Here is a 21,567-nt window from a genome sequence, read left to right on the forward strand (position 1 = left end):
TGAGCAAAAAGTGTGTGCAGAATAAGCAAGAAACGGTGACGTGTGTATGTGTGTGTGTGTGTGTGTGTGCGTGCGTGCGTGTACATGAGTGGAAAAGACAGAGCGGGTAATATGCAGATGTGCAGCTATGAGAGAGAAGTCTGCTGTGGAGGTTTGAGTGTGTGTGCGTCCACACCTTGCTGTCTCCACCCTGTATTTTCTGATCTCTGCTGCCACGAACCAACACCTTCCTCCTCTGGTCTCTACTCATCAGCCAGCACTGGACGACTGCAGATTCATACTGATGTCATATAATTTAGGATTTTTGACACACGAGTTGTTATTTACATATTGACATCCACGTTTCCTTCCATCATTTCTTCCTCTTGTAATGATCATGTGGTGTGAAACACCCAGCCTGTCAGTCAGGATAGCTCTCTGACTTTGGAGGTGGGGCACAGGAGGAGCAGCAGATGATCACAGCTTGACCTTTTTTGGATTTTTTCCATCAACACCAACGTTTTCAGACTGAGGTCCACAGTATGTGCTCCGTCTCTCAGAACCTGCAAGGTAAGATGAGCCAACTTCAGCAGCATCAGTGCTGCTATCTTACAGTCACTTTGAAGGTATGAGAATAGAGCAGCAGCAGTGCCAATAACCAGCTGCTTTTAAAGGACCATACCGCTGTTTTTGCATGTCTGACCAAAGGTGATACAATTGCCAGCCTGGTTCCTGATTGAAAAGTGATTGGCAAATCATTTCCAACCTACATTCAGTTGAATACAGGAGAAAGACAAGATATGTAATGTTCAAACTGATAAACTGAAGTGCTTCATTGTAAATATACACTCATTCTGTATTTGATGCCTGCAACACATTCCAAAAAAGCTTGGAAAAACCTCTGTGTTACATCACCTCTGCTTTTAGCAACATGCAGTAAGAGTTTAGGAATGGAGTGTTGAAGTCGTAAGCTGTTTCCGCTGTTTACTTTCTCTTTATAGAGCGCGCCATGTTCACTGACTTTGCTCTGACTCACCTTTTTACTGTTTTACTGACAGGTGTTTCTAATGTTTTGCCCACACTATTCATGTCACTGAGGTGGAAAGGCTTTAGAATAAATGAGTAAATAAGTACTTATGTCTGAATGTAATAATGCTGCATGAAATGTGTAGTATGAGAGAGAGAAAGCACACTTTACTGCTCCAAAGTCACAAACATCTGTCGGACTGGTCTACAGTGTTAAGTCCAGAGATGGCCAGTGTTTCAATTAATTGTATTTAAAATATGTATTTAATCATTTAACAAAATTTGCAAATACTTTAACAAAATACTTCATGAGCTTGTTTTTGTGTATTTGAAATAGTGAAAATCCTCTTGTGTGATATTTTTCTCAGATGAGACACATTATATCTCATTACATCATGTACATATCCCCGGGTTTAAACTGTAGAATAAACTGAACAATTAGCCTGATCACAGTCTTTGGCTAAACGTCCTGTCAGGTCAACCAGTCTGCTCATTGTCAATAACCATATTTCATTATGGTTCCTTGTGATCAGTGGCTTGGGTTAAAAGCTTCTTGGTGTTTGACACAAATGTCCCCTAAGACAAAAGTATGTAGTTAAAACATGAGCAGGCCTTTTGCATGCTAGCTTACTGAATGATAGTAGAATACAGGAGAACAAACGAGCAATTAGCAAACACATTTGCAAACATCAGTTGTGCTGAAAAACAAAAAACCTGAAATTGAAGGACTGCAGGTGGAGCATGGGTGGAGCTGATGCAGGCCGAATGAAGCACGGTCACTGAAACTTAGCAGCTAGCTGTCACTCAAAGTGGGCGTGTACATAGTTATGCTTAGCTTTAAGCCGTAATATAATTTAAATGAGTGAGTTACATAAAAAAAATATTCCTCTGCAGTTGTCATGAATGGCCGTAGAGTACCAGGCTGTAAACATGTTTACTTCTGCTGTAAAGTTGGGTATTTTAATATGGGGGTCTATGGGGATCGACTCGCTTCTGGATCCTGACCCAAGTGGCCATTTGAGGAACTGCAGTTTTGTCACTTCCCAGTTAGCTTCATTCATGGCATAAAGGCTTAAAGGGTTCACAGGTTGTAAGCCAACAGTTTAAATGTTTTCTAAATCACTCATTTCAAGAGAAAGAAAAACAAACTTGTTAAATTTGGGCAATGGCTGACAGTTTTGGCCGTGTTTATTTTGAATTCTCCCTTGCAGTAAATATGAACTTGACTTCCTTCCAAGTGACAGAATATGCTGCATCTCTTTTCAGTAGCATGGTTATTGAAAACTGGATAAAATTGGACCAATACATGAATCCATATACATGAATCCATATATCACTGATAAACAGCACAAATTCATGTCTTCACGAGCTCTATGATCCGCATGAGCGTCCTGCTGACCAAACTGTGCAGATGTTCACCAGCTGTCATCATCAGATACTACAGCTTGTGTGGGTGACAGTGCTCCTGTTTGTGTCCTGTAAGCAGATCAGATCTCAGAGCTGCTGAAGCCTCACAGGGTCTGCCTGGTGACGCCCATTGTTCTGAACTCCAGTCAGTCATGTGGGAGATCGACCAACAGGTTTGTGGTGAGTGTTAATCAAGACTTTCTATCTAACATTGATGCTTACGGTCAAAAGAAAGCAGGTACAGTCATAAGAGTGAGAGTTTTGAGTGTGAGACAGAGATGATTCATGTTGGTCAGACAAGCAGGAATCAGATGATGGTCTTGTTTGATCAGTGTTGTGTGTCACTGTGTGTGTGTTTTAATTGTGACCTTTTAAAGCAAGGCTGTATGACTAAACACACAAAGTGGGCACCTGCCCTTTGACCTCAGACCCTCAGCGTCCTGAGAGCCCCAGGTTCGTTGTGTGTCCCTTGGTTTGTTAAGGTGACACCTGCATGATTACCTTTTCCTCCTTGTTAAGGGGTCCTGTGCTAAAACTTACCTTTAAACCCCAAATTACCTGAAAATTAATTAAAACAATAACCCTGACACACGTGGCACGGTGGAGCAGCAGGTAGTGTGCGTGACTCACAGCAAGAAGGTCACCGGTTCGATCCCCAGGTCGGGTAGGGCCTTTCTGTGTGCATGTTCTTCCCGCGCATGCGTGGGTTCTGTCCGGGCACTCCGGCTTCCTCCCACAGACCAAAAACATGTTCATTAGGTTGATTGGTGACTCTAAAATTGTCCTTAGGTGTGAGTGTGAGCATGAATGGTTGTTTGTTTGTATATGTTGCCCTGCAATCGGCTGGCGATGGGTTCAGGGTGTACCCCACCTCTCGCCCAACGACAGCTGGGATAGGCTCCAGCCCCCCAGCAACCCTGAAAAGGGATAGTCAGGTATAGACAATGGATGGATGGATGGATGGACCCTGACACACACTGTGCACTCTGTCAACATGTAACACCCATGCTGTTCCTGTGGAGGGAGCTGTAGGTCTCAAATCTAATGTCTTTTTTTGTCTCATCATGTCTCTTCGGTCGCAGGTTCTGAGTCTATGGAGAGGTTTCCTGGTCATAAACAAACAGCCTGTCAGGGTAAATCACAACGCTGATGTTAAAACTGCTCTGAACCAAACCAGCTGCACCAACACACATCAGCACATTTTATGATGACGTTTGAAATGTATTGGTTTTGTTTTCTCTCTGGTTTTGACCTGTTAAACTGATAAATATGATAAGACGCATGTGTGTGTGTGTGTGTGTGTGTGTGTGTGTGTGTGTGTGTGTGTGTGTGTGTGTGTGTGTGTTTGTATGTGTGTGTGTGTAGGTGGAGAGCACTTTCAGCTACCTGGAGATTAGCTCCATCAACATTCACAGCCTCACACAGGTACACTGTCTTTATCAAAAGCATTTTTAGCCAGTTACATGTAATGTTTGTTTTTGTTCAGCAGAGATCTCAATGTAATTTAAAACAGAAAAAAACGAATAGGAGAGCAATACACAGTTGAAGAGTTGAAATATTTCAGTCTCTATAGACGTAAAAGCCAACATCAGGCTCTGGCTGATGTGTTTTTGCTGAGTAAGCATCATCCATGTATGACATGTGTTGCAGATTGTGTTGGAGACAGACAGCAACATTCTGTCTTTCAGTGTATCGCACGCTGAGGATCTGGAGGCCATGGTCAGTCACATGACTGCCTCACTGAAGAGGATCTTCCCTGATTCCTCTCCAGGGTGGGTTTCACTGCACAGCCCGCTCCGTGTGTGAACGCACACCGACGGTCAGATAAGCTGCTCGCTCGTATCCGACAGGAACATGAAGTTCAGTGTAGGCTGCATCAGTCTCTGGGGTCCATAGGCAGATGCTGAAGAACACGACATTGACTCACAGGCTTTAGACTCTCTGTCCTGTCTGCAGTCTGTCCGTCTTAAGTGTTTTTCTTGTCCTTCACCCTTCAGAAAGCTGCTGAAGATGATTCCTCCAGAGCTCCAGCACAGACTCCTCACAAGGACTGCTGCGATAGAAGAGCAGCTGAATAGCGAGCCTGGCTCCTGTGGTATGTACAGTAAACGGTAAATGGACACATTCATACGGCACTTTTATCCAAAGTGCTTTACAGCACTTTGCTGCTCATTCACGCACGCACACACACGTACAAGCACACACACACACACACACACACACCACTGGCACTGAGCTACCAGGCAATATATTCAGCTGTCTAATTATATATTGACATGTGGATGAGGAGGTGGGCATCACAACACTGACCTTGTGGTCTGTAGCTGACCCACTCGACCTCCTGAGCCACAGCTGCCATTGCTTTATTTGACAGGACAGACGATTGAAATACAATCAGTTTCTATGTTGACATGTAAGGAGCATTTATTAGCTCCTTTATAAGCTTTATTAGCTTATTATTATTAGTCAGACTCTGATAATGTATTTGCTGACAGACATTTCTTGAATGTTTGCCCTGCAGGAGGATTCTCGGATACCTACGCCGCTCTGTGCGATTTTAACGAGATGCCATTTAGAGAGGAGATCCAGTGGGTAAGTCACTACTGTAATTCAACATGAAACACTGCCTTGTGTTGTGTGTGCCAGATATTAGCATTGGTGTATCCAAATAAAGCATGGCTAACTGTTTTGGCAGGATGTTGACAACATCTACTACATCAACAACTGGAGACGGTTCAACCTGCAGGACTTCAGCCACTTAGACAGCAGGTGTGACACGGTTCAGCGCTGTTTCATCCAATCTTACCTGACAAACCCTGTTCTAATCCCTCTCTTTGTTTCTCACTGTGTCTCCTCTCCTCTCCTCTCCTCTCCTCTCCTCTCCTCTCCTCTCCTCTCCTCTCCTCTCAGGGACTTGGCACTAGCAGTCGCAGCTCTGTCTTTCAACCAGTGGTTCACCAAGATCAACTGCAAAGAACTCAAACTGGTACACGCTCTTATAAGTTCATTTGCATGTGTTCTTCTGATGTTTAAGAAATGTCAAAGGGTTTGCAGTCTTGAATCCAGTCTTTTCAAAAGATATGTCAGAAGGATATAAACAAAGTTTCGTTGAAAAAAAATGTCCACACTGACAGAAAGGTACAAGATGTATATAATGCGAAAAGGTTGCACAATGTGAAAGAATGTGACAAAAAGTGAGAAGCAAAAAGTGTTTCACATGAACTCATCAGCTTCCTGGGTATGATCACAGGACCTGCAAAGAAACCAGCATGCATACACACACAGTACATGTTACCTGCATACAGTACACCCATGTGTACTTGAACTTTATGTACCCATGTATAGACACACAACAAAAAATTAAAGGCAGCAGTGTTAATCATTAGATGGGCCAGGAAACAGAAGTTTTACCAACTCGTGCAAGATAGTCCCTTATAAAAGCAGACTTGGTTCGACGCGCACTCTTGGTGGTTGCGTGTTTCGGGTGCCTACGATTGGTCTAATTACCCTTTTCAAAGGCTGAGTCAGGCCAGCTGCCGTGACTAGTTCTCTCCTGGCACGCTTTCATTCTGTGCCTTCCAGCAGACTGCAAAGCCAAGCAGAAGTGATGACATTGATCAAAAACTGTAAAATCAGATTAAATTACGAAGAGACTTTCTACAGCACGACATCCAGACAGTCTTAACGGGGAGCTTTCTTTAAGTTGTTTTCTCCCATGGTTGACTTTTGTCCATGTAGTGATTCATACTGCTGCCTTTAGGTTTTTTCTTGTTTATATGAACTCAGTTGCCAGCTTAGTAGGCACAGCAGGTTTTATGACACTGTAATGTCCATATTGACCATTATTGGTGTGAAAATGTCTGAGCACATTGACACCGAGCTGAGTGGATGGAAAAGTCTCCTCTTAATACAACACTCACATGCTCTATGTACATTGAAAGAGTTAATGGTCGCTACGATCTTCCCTTGTCTGGCTGTGAGTAATACCTCCCTAAATCTAATACAATAAGAGAAACCTTTGTAAAAACCTGCTCTGACGATCAGCTGAAGCTGAAATGATGCCTCAGCAGTCTGAGTCAGACAAATCAACTGGGTGTCTTCCAAATCCCGTCTTTGTGTGTTTCTAGCTGAGCTGAGCGATAGTAACACAAAGAGGTAGAGAGAATTGAGACATATAAGAAGACATACTTGAGATAAATGTGAAAATATGAAGCATTTTAAACTGAATGAGACACTTCAGAGGAAGACGCTGCGTTCACTGCTTCCAGAGCATTACCCACCAGCAGCCTGCAAGTGCCCCCCCTAGTTCCTGGATTCATGGATAATGAATTTATGGGAGATGCGTCTCCACCTTTCTCTGCACTGAACAGTTTCCACTGATCGTGTGGAACAGTAAAAATGAAACCTGGTTATACCAGCCTGTTTGTCTTGGTCTTCTGTCTCTCTCTGTCTTCGTCCCCTCAGTCACTGGACGTCCAGCAGCAGCTGACCTTCCTGCTGTCCAGATCTCCCAGGTTGGAGGAGCTCTCACTTGAGACCAGTGGACTTAAACTGTGAGTTTGTGTGTGACTGCATGCATATACGAAGGTATATAATAAGGCAGGTACAGCAGGCAAACACTCCCCTTAGCATGGCTTGTAAAGGTGCATTTAAACAAACAACGTGCTCTGTGAAGCTCCCACTTCTTTCTCTTGCTCCGCACTGAGCACCAACACACCACGCAGGTGGGCAAAGAGAACGTCAAGGTCAGGAGAAAATGCTTGAAGCGCCGCTCGTGCTGCTTATTTGCACTTTGTGCTGCTGCACCTTCATGAACCAAAATAGCAGCTTGGAGACACCCACACAATGCATGTGCCCTGCTGCAGTTTGCACTGACCACTTTGAGCTTGCATGATTAAAATGGGGTCCAGTAATGCAGACCTGCTGCACAATTCCCACGACTAATTGGACAGGATGTGACCTTTATAGCCAACAGACAAACCACAGGGTTTGAAGAAAGATTCAAACATTTTTCACATGTCAGTCTAAGCAGGCCGTCGAGTCTCATCTCGTTTAAAGTCTGGTTTTCTATTGATTGAGACTGAGAAGGAATCTTGTTATTGCTGCAGGGACTTTGCGATTAAAATGGCAGCTGCCCTACGGGAGCACCCCTCTTCTACCTTGCAATCCATCAACCTCTCAGGGAATCCAATCGAAGACAAAGGTGGGCTTTTTATATATCACAGCTGAGTGGCACAAGCACAGACCAGTTATTTTAAACCATGATCCATCTTGAGCCAAACAGCCAAATTTGCTGTCCTCTGTGACGTTTCCGTTCGTGTTTCTTTGAATCAGTAAGCATAAAGGATTGTACACGTTTTGTGTTTGTGTTGTGTTTTCAATTCTAGGTGTCATAGCTCTCAGTCAGGAGTTAGAGAATCTAGCTGAAGGACTCAAACACCTTTCTCTGTCACGGGTGTCAATGACCGCAAGAGGTACACACAAGCACACACAACCCACTCATTTTGGTCTGTATTTTTATTGTACTTTTATAAACCAGGGGGGAGAGCAGTATAGAGATGGATGTCACCTGGACAGCGTACTATACGACATCATACACCTCCTCCTCAGACTTCTCCGTCCTCCTGCTCCGTCCTTCACACAGTAAACAAGGTGTTAAAGCTAGCATGAGAACCCAAGTGTGAGACTCAAGAGGCAAGGACACTTGCGGAGATCTGGAGTTTGGATCAAGAAGGAATTTATTGCAGGGCAAAACTTACGGGATGGGACGGGAAAGTGTGCGGACGGGGCGAGCTAGGGGAGCGCCAGGGCTGACAACAAGGGGGGCTTCCGGCCGGGACGTCTTCTTGCATGGCCAAACATTGAAATTTGTTGTGCTACCACAAGAATTGCATTAGACTAAAAAGTCAAAAGCTTTGCAGTTTAGCATCATAAATGTCTTTAGACTGCAACTGACCCGATTCAAAGTCAATCTGGTTAATTCTCTGGGGGGCGTTTGCTCAAGTGAGAACCTGTAAATGTCTGTCTACGTTAAACATGATGTGCTGCTGAACCGACTTGTTAAACCCCAGCTGAGCATCCATATCAGATGTAAATTCTCACCACTTCTGACAAGCAAGAGAAGTTTCATGAGTTATTTAAGCAACTTTAGACGCTCAAAAATCTGGTGAAATGGTCAAAAAAATCCTCTGAAATACAGCCGCGTTTTCACTGTGGCCTTAAAAAGACCTGGAAACGCAGGCTGACTGAGTAGGAACTATGATCTAGCAAGGTGGATGTGGCAGAGCTGAGTCTGTGATGGAGGCTTGATTACAGGATGGGATGCTGCTGGTGGAGCTCTGCTGTAGCTTCAGCACACCTGTCTCCACTCAACCACACACACACACACACACACACACAGGAAGAGAGACTGAGGCTGGGCAGAGGTGGAGGATGAGACAAAAGGACAGAGAGGACTGTGATTTTTGGGACAGGGTAGTCAACCATCAATGTCATTTCCATCTAAATAATGGCATTGTTCCACAAACCTGCCTTTACATCCGCTTATCGTCCTCCAGCCACATGATCACCAATTCTGCATTTCTGGTCTCATCTGTCTGTTTCCAGGTCTCGGCTGTCTGAGTCAGGTGTTGTCCTCCACTCAGCTGTTCTCGGCATCTCTGTCCCACCTCGATCTGTCTGGTAACCCCGGCAGCCTGGGTACAGAGGAGGCCACGGTACGTTCTGCTTTGTGTGTGTTTCATGTGAAATGTTTCGCATTGAAGACAGAACACTTTGAAAAACCGTTGTCTGTAAACACAGTTTAAAATGACCGCGTCCAGTTTTTATTTAGGTTTTCCACAGCATCCCAGCTTTTTTCGAATCAGGCTTGTAATACATGCTGTCTGTGCAATATTTAAAGGGACATGAACATTGTTTAACTGTTGCACTGAAAATCCTGCTATATGTGCAGGGATGGACCCTCTAACTGTTCCAGTAAACCAAAAATTTGCCTCTGTGTGTGTGTGCGTGTGTGTGTGATGCAGTTTCTCTTCAAGTTCTTGTCCAGCACTAACTCTCTGTCTCATCTGGACCTCAGTGATACCAACTGCCCTCTGGACACGGTCAGTGAGACACAGTTTACACAAACACTTGTGATGGGTACTATAGACTTCCTGTCACTCAAGCCTGGGAATTGCCTGAAAGTCTTAATTTTGTATTTATCTTCAACGTTTGTTACTAATGAACTATTACTGTTGACTGAATGACTTGTTAACAGACCATTTAAAACAATAGTAGGGCATTAAATGTGCATTAATCTTCTGTGCTTATCATTCTGATACATAACACTCACTCTAAGTCTGTCTTGCAGTTATTTGTGTCCCTGTCTGCTGGATGCTGTTACAAACTTATGCACCTGAACCTGGCCAGGAATCCTTTCAGCCACAGGTCAGCTCCACTCTTCCACTTCAGTAATGTCAGTGGTCCTCAGTTTGTTCGCTGCTGAGATGAAAGCCCTGTGAACTTAACATCCTCTCTGCATTGTTGATGCAAAGATAGACTCATTGCTTCTGCACATATGTATTTGCACATATTTTCATAGTGACAATCTAAAAGCTCTAATTTACATCTGTGCAGAAACAGAAACAACTCGGGGTCATTCTGCTTATTCGTTTAGTAAAGGAAATCCAAAACATCAGTTGACTGAACACCAAGAGTAGACAGAATGAGGAGATAGCATGACTGAGTCAAGCTCTCAGGCATCTGGAGAAAAGATGGAAATAATAGCTTTAATAGTGCCTCTGTTCTATATGAGGTGTGCTAATGAGCCTGCATGCACGATACCAGATCCCAGCGATCTGGACACACCTAAATTACATTAAGCCATTAATAAACCTTATTGGTTAAATTGATGCTTTTCATGCTGTAACACATGTTGTAACAGCACAAAGGCTGGAATGTAGACGATCTGGGAGGGAGTGCCTTGTGTACCGAGGCTAACAGGGTTATCGCTGGGCAGCTGTGCAGACGGCCGATGAGTAGTGACAAGCTGAGTCACGAACACACTGAGGAAAAGTAGCGTGCAGGTGTGGAAGCAGTCTGACAGTTTGTCGAATCAGATGCTATAATCCATTAAAGTAAAATTTCATGATGCGGTTGGTAAATTGCATTGTAATTAAACAATAGTAACCATTTTTGTTTTTTACTGATGTTTATAGGCATATTTTTCCTTCACATAGGCACAGCCTATGACTGTTTGAATGTGCTGCTTGTGCTTTGTAGAAAGGTCCGGGAGGTGACCAGGAGCATTCGAGAGTTCTTCAGTCAGAGCTGTGAGCTGAAATACGTGGGCCTGTCTGCAACCAAACTACCTCCACAAGCTCTCAGGTGTGTCTTCTCCCAACAAATGCAATATAATATGAGCTGTTTTGTTTAACATGAAAGTAAATGAAATAGTCAGCATGTACCACTATGATATGATTCTATTGAATCACCACAAATGTCACATTCTGGCTGCAACCCGAGAGCATTTCAGAGTGTTTTACACGCCCAATATTGTTGACTTGGTCATTTTTTTCCCAATATTTGTGTTTCTACTGTCGGTGAGTAGGCTACGTATTCCAGTTGTTTCACATACAGGTTTCTGAAGAGCCATTGAGAAGCTCGGTGACACCGGCTCCGGCCGTCACCACCTTGGCAGTGCCCTACTCCACCTGTGGGTGGAGCTGAGGTGGGCCGAATGAAGTGTAGTTGCAGAAACCTAGCAGCGAGCTGTCACTCAAAGCAGCAATGCCCATAATGATTGATGAGCATCTGTGATCACTGATAGGCTTCGTAAGGGAAGTTTTGAAGGAGTTCAGGTTCACAGCTTGCTTTGCTGCCGCCTGCAACACACCCTGCACACATTTCAACAAAACCCATCAGCTGGGGGTCTGTGGTTCTTGAGTCTGGTTAAGGGGTTAAAGGTGCCAAAGCAGCGTTGCTGTCACATGTATACATCTGTTTATTTCACATATTGACTTGCATTGTTTTGTTTTGCAACTAGGTTATTACTGCAGGGTCTGGCAACCAACACTCGACTCTTTGGACTAGAGTTGGACATCAGCAGCTGTGAGGTACACAAATACAAAAAGCCTGTTTTCACTTGTGATGGTCTGTAGCATAAGCCACAGTCAACAAGAGGTTGTTGTTGTTGTTGTTGTTATTGTTATACCTGTGTGTGTGTGTGTGTGTGTGTGTGTGTGTGTGTGTGTGTGTGTGTGTGTGTGTGTGTGTAGCTTCGTTCAGCAGGGGCCCAGGTGATACAGGAGCACATCTCTGAAGCTAAAGCCATCACAAGTCTTGATATCTCTGACAACGGTATGTAAAACCACACACACACACACACACACACACACACACACACACACACACACACACACACACACACACACACATTTTTGCCTAACCTTAACCTGTCTTCACCCTAAAATGTGATGATTTACATTGTGGAGATCTGCATTTTGTCTTCACAAGCGCGGTGAGTCCCCCCCCCCCCCAATGTGACTGTGTAAGCAGATTTATGTCCCCACAACATATGCAATCCATGGACACCCCCCCCCCCCCCCACACACACACACATATGTCTATCACCACAAATAGCATACACAATTACAAAAAGTTTTTTAGATGACTAAGTTTGCAAAAACAAACTGACACACAAGACGCACAAAAATAAAAAAAAACCTTTTGACATACAAACCGAACAAGGTGATAAAGTTAACTTATCAACTGTAGCTTCTTCATTTTACTTCTGTAAAAACCTCTTTCATATTGAGGAAGGACGCTGCCCAAACTCTGGAGTGAAAGGTTAGCTGCGAAGGCTTCATGTTACTGAGGGACTGTACATTTACATTAACATGAAGTCTTGCTGTATTATAGAACATCCTGGCTCCATAAGTTGTTTTTACATCAGCACCAGGAAGTGGAGTGAGTTTATTTATTATTCAATGAATGAATGAACGGCTGTTAGTGAGCAGTCGTAGAGGCAGAACACTTATAATGTGATATTCATGGCACTAGACTTAATTGTCTGCTATGCTGCTGCCCACCACCCGCTCTGACTTCCTCTCTGCAGTTTTGTCTAATGCTGATGGAGTAATTTAAATCCTCCGTGCTGCTCCCTCTCTCTCCCCTGTCTGTCTGTAGGTTTTGAGAATGACATGGTGACTCTGGTTCTGTCTGTCGGTCGCTGTCACTCTCTTCGACACCTCACGCTGGGGAGAAACTTTGCCATGAAGTCAAGGTCTGGGCAACATCATGTGCAGCCATGCTGCACATACTCCATTACACAATCCTTTTAGTCTACCAACAAGTCTGCGCCTGACTCTGCTCTTTACATGGATGTATGCACAGAAACCTTTGCACACAGACAGCTGGAGACAACTTCACTTTAAAACTTGAAGATTCACTCGAGATTAGTCATTTGAGCTGCACGTGGGACAGTTGCTGGTTACAGTATGTCCACCAGGCCCAAGTGGTACAAAGCTTCTGCAAAGTTAAAACTCAGTGAAATAATAGCTCTTTATGTCTGTGGGAGCAAAAATCAACTCAAAACCACAGAAAATACAGGCCACATTTTTAAATGGGTTGTTCCATTTTTGGAAGGACCTTCCTTTTCTAAAAGTCTGAATTGAAGGGGTATTGTGTTATGTTAGTTGTTAACATTTGAAAAACATATTCGTGTGGATGTATCCTTAGCCATAAATGGATGTAGAAATGCCTTAAAACAGCTGTTTGCATATCAATACTTCTGCCCGCTCCAGCCCGTCAAGCAGACAGCAAATGAGAAGTCCAGTTTTACTGTGTTGTATCTGGAAGCTTCAAAGCCTAATTTTTGATGAACTGTCACCAACATGTTTCTCCCTCTCCTCTGTCCTTCAGTTCACGCTCTCTTCCTTTCTTGTCTGTGTCATACGTCTTGTACTGTGTCTGTCTACCAGAGCTCTCACTGATGTTCTTCATCGTATAGCTCAGCTCATTCAGGATGAAGAGTGTGTGAGTGACACTTCTATCATTTCTTTCTCTCTCAGTCATTAATACGAGCCTGCATTGTAGTAAATGGGGCTCTGTGGATCATTTCTATACTTACAGTTTGATGGTTATTGAACCAACTTTTTGAATAAATGTTCTCAATGTAAATGTTTTTTCCCAATCCGCAACAGAACAGAATTCCACAGTTTCTTATGTATTTCTGTGTGTCTGTGTCTGTGTGTGTACAGCCATTGCTGTCTCTATCAGTGTGTGATTCCAAGCTGAAGGCAGGCATGCACATCCTGCTGAGCGCTCTGGGCGGTCACGCCGCTCTGACTGAAGTGGACATCAGTGGAAACAATATCGGAGACACTGGAGCCAAAATGCTGGCTAAAGCCCTGATGAGCAACACCAGACTGAGGTGCATGCTCACACACATACGCGTTTCGTTTTAATCTCGTTTTCTAGTATTTTGTGACTCACTGAATGATGCCAGCCTCATCCTTCAATAAGCAGAGGACGTGCGATGGTTGTATCTGTTTCTGGAACACACTGACATGGAAATTATTCCACTTCATGTCAACGCAGCACTACACTGGAACATTTTTTGTGTCACAGCTCAACCATTTATTTATTACATCTCACTAAAATTGTCCTGAAGCTGTGGGTCTGCTGTTTGCCACTAGATGTCATCATTTCACTGTTTTAAAATAACATTCAGCGTTTGAACGGCTGCATGAGTGTTCAGTATTTAATGTGCTCGCTCTATTGTTCAATGTTGCATGGTGTACCAAGACTATGATGATCACTGTAGGCCAACTTCAACCAGACTTAGAGGAAGCGGTACCACTTATAGATGAACTCTCTCTCTCTCTTTCTCTCTCTCTTTAAAGGACTCTAACATGGGACAGAAACAATGTAACTGCCAGAGGTTTCCAGGATGTGGCTGATGCCTTGGAGAGGTCATACATCCACACACACATACACATACACACACACACACACACATATATATATATATATGTACACACCCATGCCAAGGTATACTGTAAATCACACAGTAAAAGTAGATTAATCCTTAAATAGAAGATTAATGCTTGTAGCAGTAGTCGACTAACATGCTGCTCAGATTATGATCATCTCAAAACAGCCATTGCTGGCTTAAGTCAACACCTTCAGAAATTACTAGTTACAGCTAATTCTAAGATTTCCACAAAAGCATTTTTGCTAACAAACACTTTGCAAGGCCTGCTGTGCTAATCGATCGATCGAACCCACATCGTAGTGACCACATTGTGGGTTTTAACCATTGTAACACAGCAAGATATTTTTTCATCTTGTGTGAACAATAATCATCTTTCAGCACTTTCAGGCCTCTTTGTTAATGTAAATTACAATCTCAATCAAAAAGACTCTGCAGCCGTACTAGCAGCCCTGCAGCTCACAGTGACAATGCTAACAAGCTGATGTTCAGCAGGTATAATGCTTATGCTATAGTTAATTAATCATCTTTCTTCAACATATTAGCATGCTAACATTTGCTAAATATCACTGAACACCAAGTACAACTGGAGCTGATGGGAATGCCATTCATTTTGCAGGTATTTGGTCATAAAAGGAAGTATTGGACAAATCCTTATGACAATTATCATGAAAGTGTTAACATCAAATAGTTTTGAGACGCTTCCACAGTGATGGACAGACGGACTGCTGTTCATGGGTCTGTGCCACTCTGACTGAAAGTTTTAACTGAAGTAAACTGTGCTGTACAGTATGCACAGCCCATTAACCCCATGTGGATCCATGTGAGTTTTGATGGCCGGTTCTACGTTGTGCAGGAACTTCACTCTGAAGCAGGTGTCTCTCCCCCTGGCTGATATCACACAGAGTTACCGTAGCAACCCTGACAGGACAAAAGAGGCTCTGCACAAGGTCAGTGTGTGAGTCTGTGGTTAGTGTGTTGGACAGTGGAACCGATCAGGAAAATATTTAAGAAACTGAATAACGTACTGGAAATCCATGCGTTCATTCATCATGTCTGGTTTTCTTTCTGTGTCAGTGACGAGTCTGTGGTGGTGAAGGATGAGGATTAAGATGTTATTAGCTTCCACATGTAGCAAAATAATTATTCGGTGTTCACCGTGTGTGTGTGTGTGTGTGTGTGTGTGTGTGTGTGTGTGTGTGTGTGTGTGTGCAGATTCAACAGTGTTTAGACAGAAACAACCAGAGACAGTCTGACAGAGTGGAAATTCATCAAGTGTTCAGAGCTCAACACTCAGAAAAGGTAAGAAGTATCACATGGAAGTATACGTGTTTCCTCGCTGTGGCAATGCTGTGCATCCTGACATGGAGCTTAGGGGTTCATTATGGATACCTTGCAGGGAACACTGCACACAAGTGCCCACTGGGAACAAATGAGCTAAAGCTGCGCACAAACAGAGCAGAATCAAAGCAGGTGAAGAGTGGTGCGGAGGACGCTCTTGAGCAAACAGCAGCAGCAGTAACAATGACTAATGGTACTCCAGTAAACAATGTAATGTTCATCGCATGTGACCAAGAAACATTAGAGTGCCCTGCAGCAACACGTTTTTAGGTTATTAATACCAGGAGTTATTATGTTGGTTTAGAGTTGTGCAACAGGGCCTGTGTCATGGGGGCTGGTTGCTTTCCTCTCAACCCCCAAATAAATCACACTTTAGAATAGTTACACTTGTCATACATGCAGACGTGTGGTGAATAACGTCAAAGGCTTCAACTAGTAGTATTGTGTAGCAGTGACTCATTATACAATCAATACGTGATCAATCAAATTGAATCCTATCATATCAAAGGTGAAGCTCTCTGACGGCTCTGATGGCTTATTAAATAACTATACTAGCCTCTTGCCCCCATGACAGTGTCTGCCCGGCTCTGTATCTTCAGCTCTGTCTGTCTCCCTTATCCTCCATGTTAGCTGGTGCGGGCTGTGTGTCGGCAGCTGGAGGACAGCCTTCAACGTTTAAACCACTGCAACATTCAGGAGGTCCAGGCTGACGTCCTGACAGCACATGAGGTGCTGCACAACGCCAGGGAGTCCTTTAAGGTACATTTGCATATAATGCAGTCCAGTACAACACTAACACCAACTGTGATCTCAGTAGTAAATATATATTTGAATAAACACCTCTCAGAGAGTTAACTGGTCACCTGGATCGCTTTAGATTGAGTGAATGTACCTAATAAAGTGGCCAGTGAGTGTAAACAATGCTTGATGCTGCTTGTGTTTTGGTTGGCTCTCCCTCTGCAGCTGCTTCCCTCTCTGTACGAGGCCGGCAGGACATGTGCCTCCGATGGGGACGTGGTGAACTGCATCCTCGCCGACACTGCCGCTGCACTGACTGATGAGTTCAACAGAAGCATACAGGTACACATTTAAATATGCCCACCGTACAACTCATCACTCAGGCTGAAGCACACTGTTCAGTGATCACGGCAAATATCACTCGAGATTAGTCAATCCAATCAGATCCAATCAGATGTAAAGCTAGGAAATATATACCCTATTTAGTTAATTCAGCTCAGATGATAGCTACTGAAATGTGACAGTACATTATGAATACAGAATGATCAGGATTGAACATCATTAACATATCTTGCAGCAACAATGGGTAGAGGGTTAAGCACGTCTTCAGTTAACAGTCTATCAATTACTATGATATGGTTCATGATGGGCTGCACGGTGGCGCAGCAAGTAGTGCGGCAAGAAGCACACACAGGTTCGATTCCAGGGTCGGGCCTTTCTGTGTAAAGTTTGCATGTTCTTCCCGTGCATGCGTGGGTTCTCTCCGGGCACTCCGGCTTCCTCCCACAGACCAAAAACATGCTCATTAGATTGATTGGTGACTCCTAGGTGAATTGCCCCTAGGTGTGAGTGTGAGCGTGAATGGTTGTTTGTTTGTGCCCTGCAATCGGCTGGCGACCGGTCCGGGCTGGTGCGGGCTGTGTGTCGGCAACGTTTCACCGGTCCAGGGTGTACCCCACCTCCCGCCCGTTGACAGCCGAGATGGGCTCCGGCCCCCCTGCAACCCCGAAAGGGATAAGCGGCATAGAAAATGGATGGCATTACAGATTTTGTGCTTCTGTATATATATTCTATATATATGGTTTTTGCACAAAACTGATGCAAAAAGTTGACCAAAGCATGCACATCCAAACTTGATAAATGCTCAACGCTTGATAGAAATACAGTTAATATAAAACTGAAAAGTAGAAATAGAAATCCCATTCGTATGGGAGCATTATCTCAGCGTGCAGATTTTTGAATGATGCGCAAAACCTGAAAATTAATTAGGCTCCTGGATTTGGAGCAGAATTCTGTTAAAAACAGTTTCTATTAGTTGTCACTATTTTACAACAGACGTGGAGATTTCATGCTCCAGTTACACCGTGGAAAGTCCTGAGTGAGCCTCTAAAATGAGTGTAAAATCCCAGTTCAGGCAGCTTGGTGTTCGGAGGAAACTCTTTCTTGTCTGTCCTGGACGTGCTCAAGTCCCAGTCTGTGTGTTCCAGGAGCTGGCTCAAAGCCTGATGAGGGGCGCAGAGGCAGCATGCCCACGGGTGGTCCAGAGGTCGAGTGTGTGCGAGTGTCTGTCAGAGTGTGTGTCTAAAAGAAGCAGACAGACACACATGTTCCTGAGGAGCACTGTGGTAGAGAACACAGGGCAGATCGTCAGCAACAGACTGCGGTAAGAACATTTCTGTGAGACAGTGTTGTTTCAGTCAGTTTGATCAGCATCACCATCGACACTGCGCGTTCTGACGACTGATGAGCAGGTTGTAACTGGGATCAGGAACCAGGAACTATGAATACTGTGGTCAGCACATTATATCAGTAACAGATTGACATAACAGAATGCTAATTATTTACTGCACATTTTATCAGGATCAGAGATGGCCTCTACTCAGTGACAATGAACTGATTATTCACGTCTTTGCTCACTGTAAATCTAAAACATTTCAAACTGAAAAAGCTTCAACCTGAATTTGTTTGTCTTTCTCCGAAGGCAACTGCACTGGAAATACGTAAACACTGAACCACGTAATGCAGTTCAGCACACCAACTGAAACACCACCAAGAGCTCAAAATCATTTTTACAAAGGCAACAGGATTATTGTATTGAATTTCATAAAAGCACACAAAGATCTTTGTTCTTACTTTCTTTGTCAAAAAAACAGTTTTCAATGGAAATCCAAAAAGAGACATATTGGTTTAGCAGCAGTTAGCCTTGCTAGCTAGCTATTCAGTGCACCTTGGATGTATCATTGACGAGTTTTCTGTTTAACAAGATACAACAAGACACAGCATGGACAGAAAGGCAGACAGATGAGAAATACACGCTGCACTGAAATACAACCATAAGCATATTAATTATCCAATTTCGTCTTTTTATTGCTGTAAATTCGAGCTGCTGCAGTCAAATTATTTCATCTATTCTTTTTCTTTTGATCCAGTGAAATGAGACAAACACTGAGTGTCTCTCTGGCTGAGTGCATCATAGAACAGGTACTGCAGGATCTGACCAGGGCACAGGACAAAATGGTAAATGTGTATGTATTGTGGTTTATGTATGCGTGAGTGTGTTTGTGTGTGTCACTTTAAAAAAGATGAAACACAAGAATATCTCCTTAAATCTTGTCCTGTTAAACTCTCATTGAAAGCACCAACAGTGATTATTTATCATCATTATAATTACACATTATTATTATTTATATTATCTTTAATATTATGAGAAACGGCTGTCACTGTGTGTAAACACGTTCATTGCGTCACGCTTCTAATTGATGCTTTTCTTTACTGACTGTTTAGGAATGCCTTATAAAAGAAAATTCATGTCTTCCTCTGAAAATCAACGTCCCAGAGCTCCAACTGGCTGGCAGCAACTTCCCGACTGATGACGTAAGGGACACGCGCCCACCTACCTGCTCATTCATTCATTATTCACTCATTCATTGACGTGTTGAGTCTTCCGTTGCTCTGTCCTTCACCAGTACAGTCCAGCATTTTGGAGAAATAGTTTCCACTCCAAGAGCCTGAGGCCTGCCTCTTCAATTAAGAGTAAGATGCAACCTCTATTACTATGTCATCAATAATGTCTCTCACTCCCTCTGAATCTAATGACCTTTCATTTTAATTCAGTTTGTTTGCATGGGTGGGTGCAAAAGCCATTAAATGGCAAACGTGGAAAAGAAAAAGTATACAAAGACTGAAAATGGTGTAATGGTGTAACGTTCAGTCCTGTACATGCCACAACATGAATGAATGAGAGGCAAAGAAATGTAAAGCGCCTTGTCTGATGAAGTAGAAAAACACTATGAATGCAGTCGATTTTACGAAGATCAACATTAGTATTAATTTGGAGCTCTGTGTGTGTCCATGTGATGAATGTAGGTCCGATAGCTGCTCACTGCTCCACTGGGTTCAGCAGCTAGCCCCTGCCTGTGGCTGTCTGCTGTCTGCCGCTGAGCAGGTAGTGTACAGTGGTACAGCTGACTGAAAACAGCTGCCTGCTGCGAGCAGAGAGACTGAAGCAAACAGTAAAGTCGTGGCCTGTAAGACGAGACAGTTCCTGAAGATGCTAAAATGCTCTGTTGAGCTGAGGGGGATCTGCAGAGTTGGGTGAAATATATTCAAGTCATTTCATCCAAAGTCGAAACATAACTGGTTTAGATCAGAGTGACCACTGTCACTGTAAAGTGTGCACTGCGTTAGGTTACAGAGCGGAGTATGTGCAACTGAGAGATGGCAGCCAAAGCTAGCTCGGATTGCTGAAACTGTACCTCAAATATAACATCACAACTGGATCAAAAAGAGTGTTGAGAGGACAAAGTGGGATGTAATGAAGGTGAATAGAGGCAGGCTAGCTCGTCTGGGGATGTCCACCAATACTAACTTCATCCCTTTCTTATACTTCATTATCACAAGTTAAGAAATTGAAGAGCAACAAAATGTGTATTTCGAGATGATGCCTTGGTAATTTGGGAACATGAATTAAGAGCAAGAATTAGTAATTCAAGAGCACAAACTAAATAATCTGGCATCACAAATTAATGATTTGAGAGCACAGAGTACTTTGAAAATACAAATTAAGACATGATTCAACATCTATTAAAGAGCAGAAGTTTAATCATTTGACATCACAAATGATTAGTTCAGTCGTACCTATTAAGCAGTTCAAGTGCGCTGAATGAGATTAGTAATTTCTTTTTTCTCCATGACACCTCCATACCAAGGTGTTGGATGTAAGAACTGGGCTCAGGTATAAACCCTGACCTGCTCTCATTTGTTTCATCTTGTTCCGTTGTATTCTTCATCTATGGCAGACAGCACTGTGTGGCTAATTGGAGCATGGCCTGTTTACTTTCACACCAGTGACTTTCACCATGGGAGAGATGAGATGGGGAGAAGGTGGAGGAGGGGATGATCAGGGGGGAGGAGGAAACATGGCGGGGAGGGCAGGGGGGGTCTGGGACGCTCTGGCTCACAACATCCCAGCCCCACTCCTTTTGTTTGTTGGAGGGGAGCTTTAAAATAAGTAATAATCAAACAAAATAATACATAGAAATAATATAATAATAATAAAAAGTTGCTCACTATACTTTTGTGTTTCCGTGTATCTGTGTTTGACATGTGCCGCTCATGAACGTAATTAGGTCAGTATTTCATCAAGCATCTTAGAAAGAATCTAAATTTGAGCATTTTATTTCTTAAAATGCATTCCTAATTTGCATTTCAAAGGCCTCTGAAATATTTAGACGGCAGGGGACCCTGTCCCTGAAAGATTAACAACAATGTAGGTTGAACCCCACATTATTCTCCCTCGTCTTGTGTGCGTGCGTGTCTGTGTTGTGTTTGTGTGACAGGCTGATAACTGTGATCCTGTGTGCAGTACAGTGTGACTGCAGCCTCCATCTGCTCCTCTGCTTCCCCTCTTTTCTCTGCATGTCTGTGCTTAACTCATTATTTCTCTCGTATGCTCCGCTCTGCCCCCCTTTGTCCACCCTCTTTCCTCGTTTAGTCTCTCCTCCCCCTCTATCCTAGTCTCTTGACACCCCTTCTTCTCCTTCTTACCGTTTTATTCTCCCCATATATTTCCTATACAGCTCGACTTGCCCTAGATATACATA

The 21,567-nt window shown here is 43.5% G+C and overlaps 1 protein-coding gene across 1 annotated transcript in view; it reads left to right on the top strand.

Moving 5' to 3' along the window:
* Window positions 1-505: 505 nt before the first annotated feature.
* carmil2 (capping protein regulator and myosin 1 linker 2) overlaps window positions 506-21,567 on the top strand; it is a 48,277-nt gene continuing 27,215 nt past the window's right edge. The window contains exons 1-30 of the mRNA XM_070972471.1: window positions 506-549; window positions 2,492-2,592; window positions 3,495-3,545; window positions 3,778-3,837; window positions 4,063-4,184; window positions 4,410-4,507; window positions 4,934-5,004; window positions 5,108-5,181; window positions 5,323-5,398; window positions 6,877-6,965; window positions 7,521-7,615; window positions 7,800-7,886; window positions 9,019-9,128; window positions 9,438-9,515; window positions 9,764-9,840; window positions 10,675-10,779; window positions 11,438-11,507; window positions 11,670-11,751; window positions 12,580-12,676; window positions 13,374-13,428; window positions 13,653-13,825; window positions 14,298-14,366; window positions 15,243-15,336; window positions 15,602-15,688; window positions 16,358-16,486; window positions 16,691-16,807; window positions 17,953-18,128; window positions 18,895-18,982; window positions 19,250-19,339; window positions 19,432-19,498. Coding sequence (XP_070828572.1) covers window positions 522-549; window positions 2,492-2,592; window positions 3,495-3,545; window positions 3,778-3,837; window positions 4,063-4,184; window positions 4,410-4,507; window positions 4,934-5,004; window positions 5,108-5,181; window positions 5,323-5,398; window positions 6,877-6,965; window positions 7,521-7,615; window positions 7,800-7,886; window positions 9,019-9,128; window positions 9,438-9,515; window positions 9,764-9,840; window positions 10,675-10,779; window positions 11,438-11,507; window positions 11,670-11,751; window positions 12,580-12,676; window positions 13,374-13,428; window positions 13,653-13,825; window positions 14,298-14,366; window positions 15,243-15,336; window positions 15,602-15,688; window positions 16,358-16,486; window positions 16,691-16,807; window positions 17,953-18,128; window positions 18,895-18,982; window positions 19,250-19,339; window positions 19,432-19,498 — 2,716 coding nt within the window. The 5' untranslated portion in view covers window positions 506-521. The remainder of the gene's footprint in view (window positions 550-2,491; window positions 2,593-3,494; window positions 3,546-3,777; window positions 3,838-4,062; window positions 4,185-4,409; window positions 4,508-4,933; window positions 5,005-5,107; window positions 5,182-5,322; window positions 5,399-6,876; window positions 6,966-7,520; window positions 7,616-7,799; window positions 7,887-9,018; window positions 9,129-9,437; window positions 9,516-9,763; window positions 9,841-10,674; window positions 10,780-11,437; window positions 11,508-11,669; window positions 11,752-12,579; window positions 12,677-13,373; window positions 13,429-13,652; window positions 13,826-14,297; window positions 14,367-15,242; window positions 15,337-15,601; window positions 15,689-16,357; window positions 16,487-16,690; window positions 16,808-17,952; window positions 18,129-18,894; window positions 18,983-19,249; window positions 19,340-19,431; window positions 19,499-21,567) is intronic.

This window comes from Chaetodon trifascialis, chromosome 10 (assembly GCF_039877785.1).
Source record: "Chaetodon trifascialis isolate fChaTrf1 chromosome 10, fChaTrf1.hap1, whole genome shotgun sequence".
In the NCBI taxonomy this organism is placed as follows: domain Eukaryota; kingdom Metazoa; phylum Chordata; class Actinopteri; order Chaetodontiformes; family Chaetodontidae; genus Chaetodon; species Chaetodon trifascialis.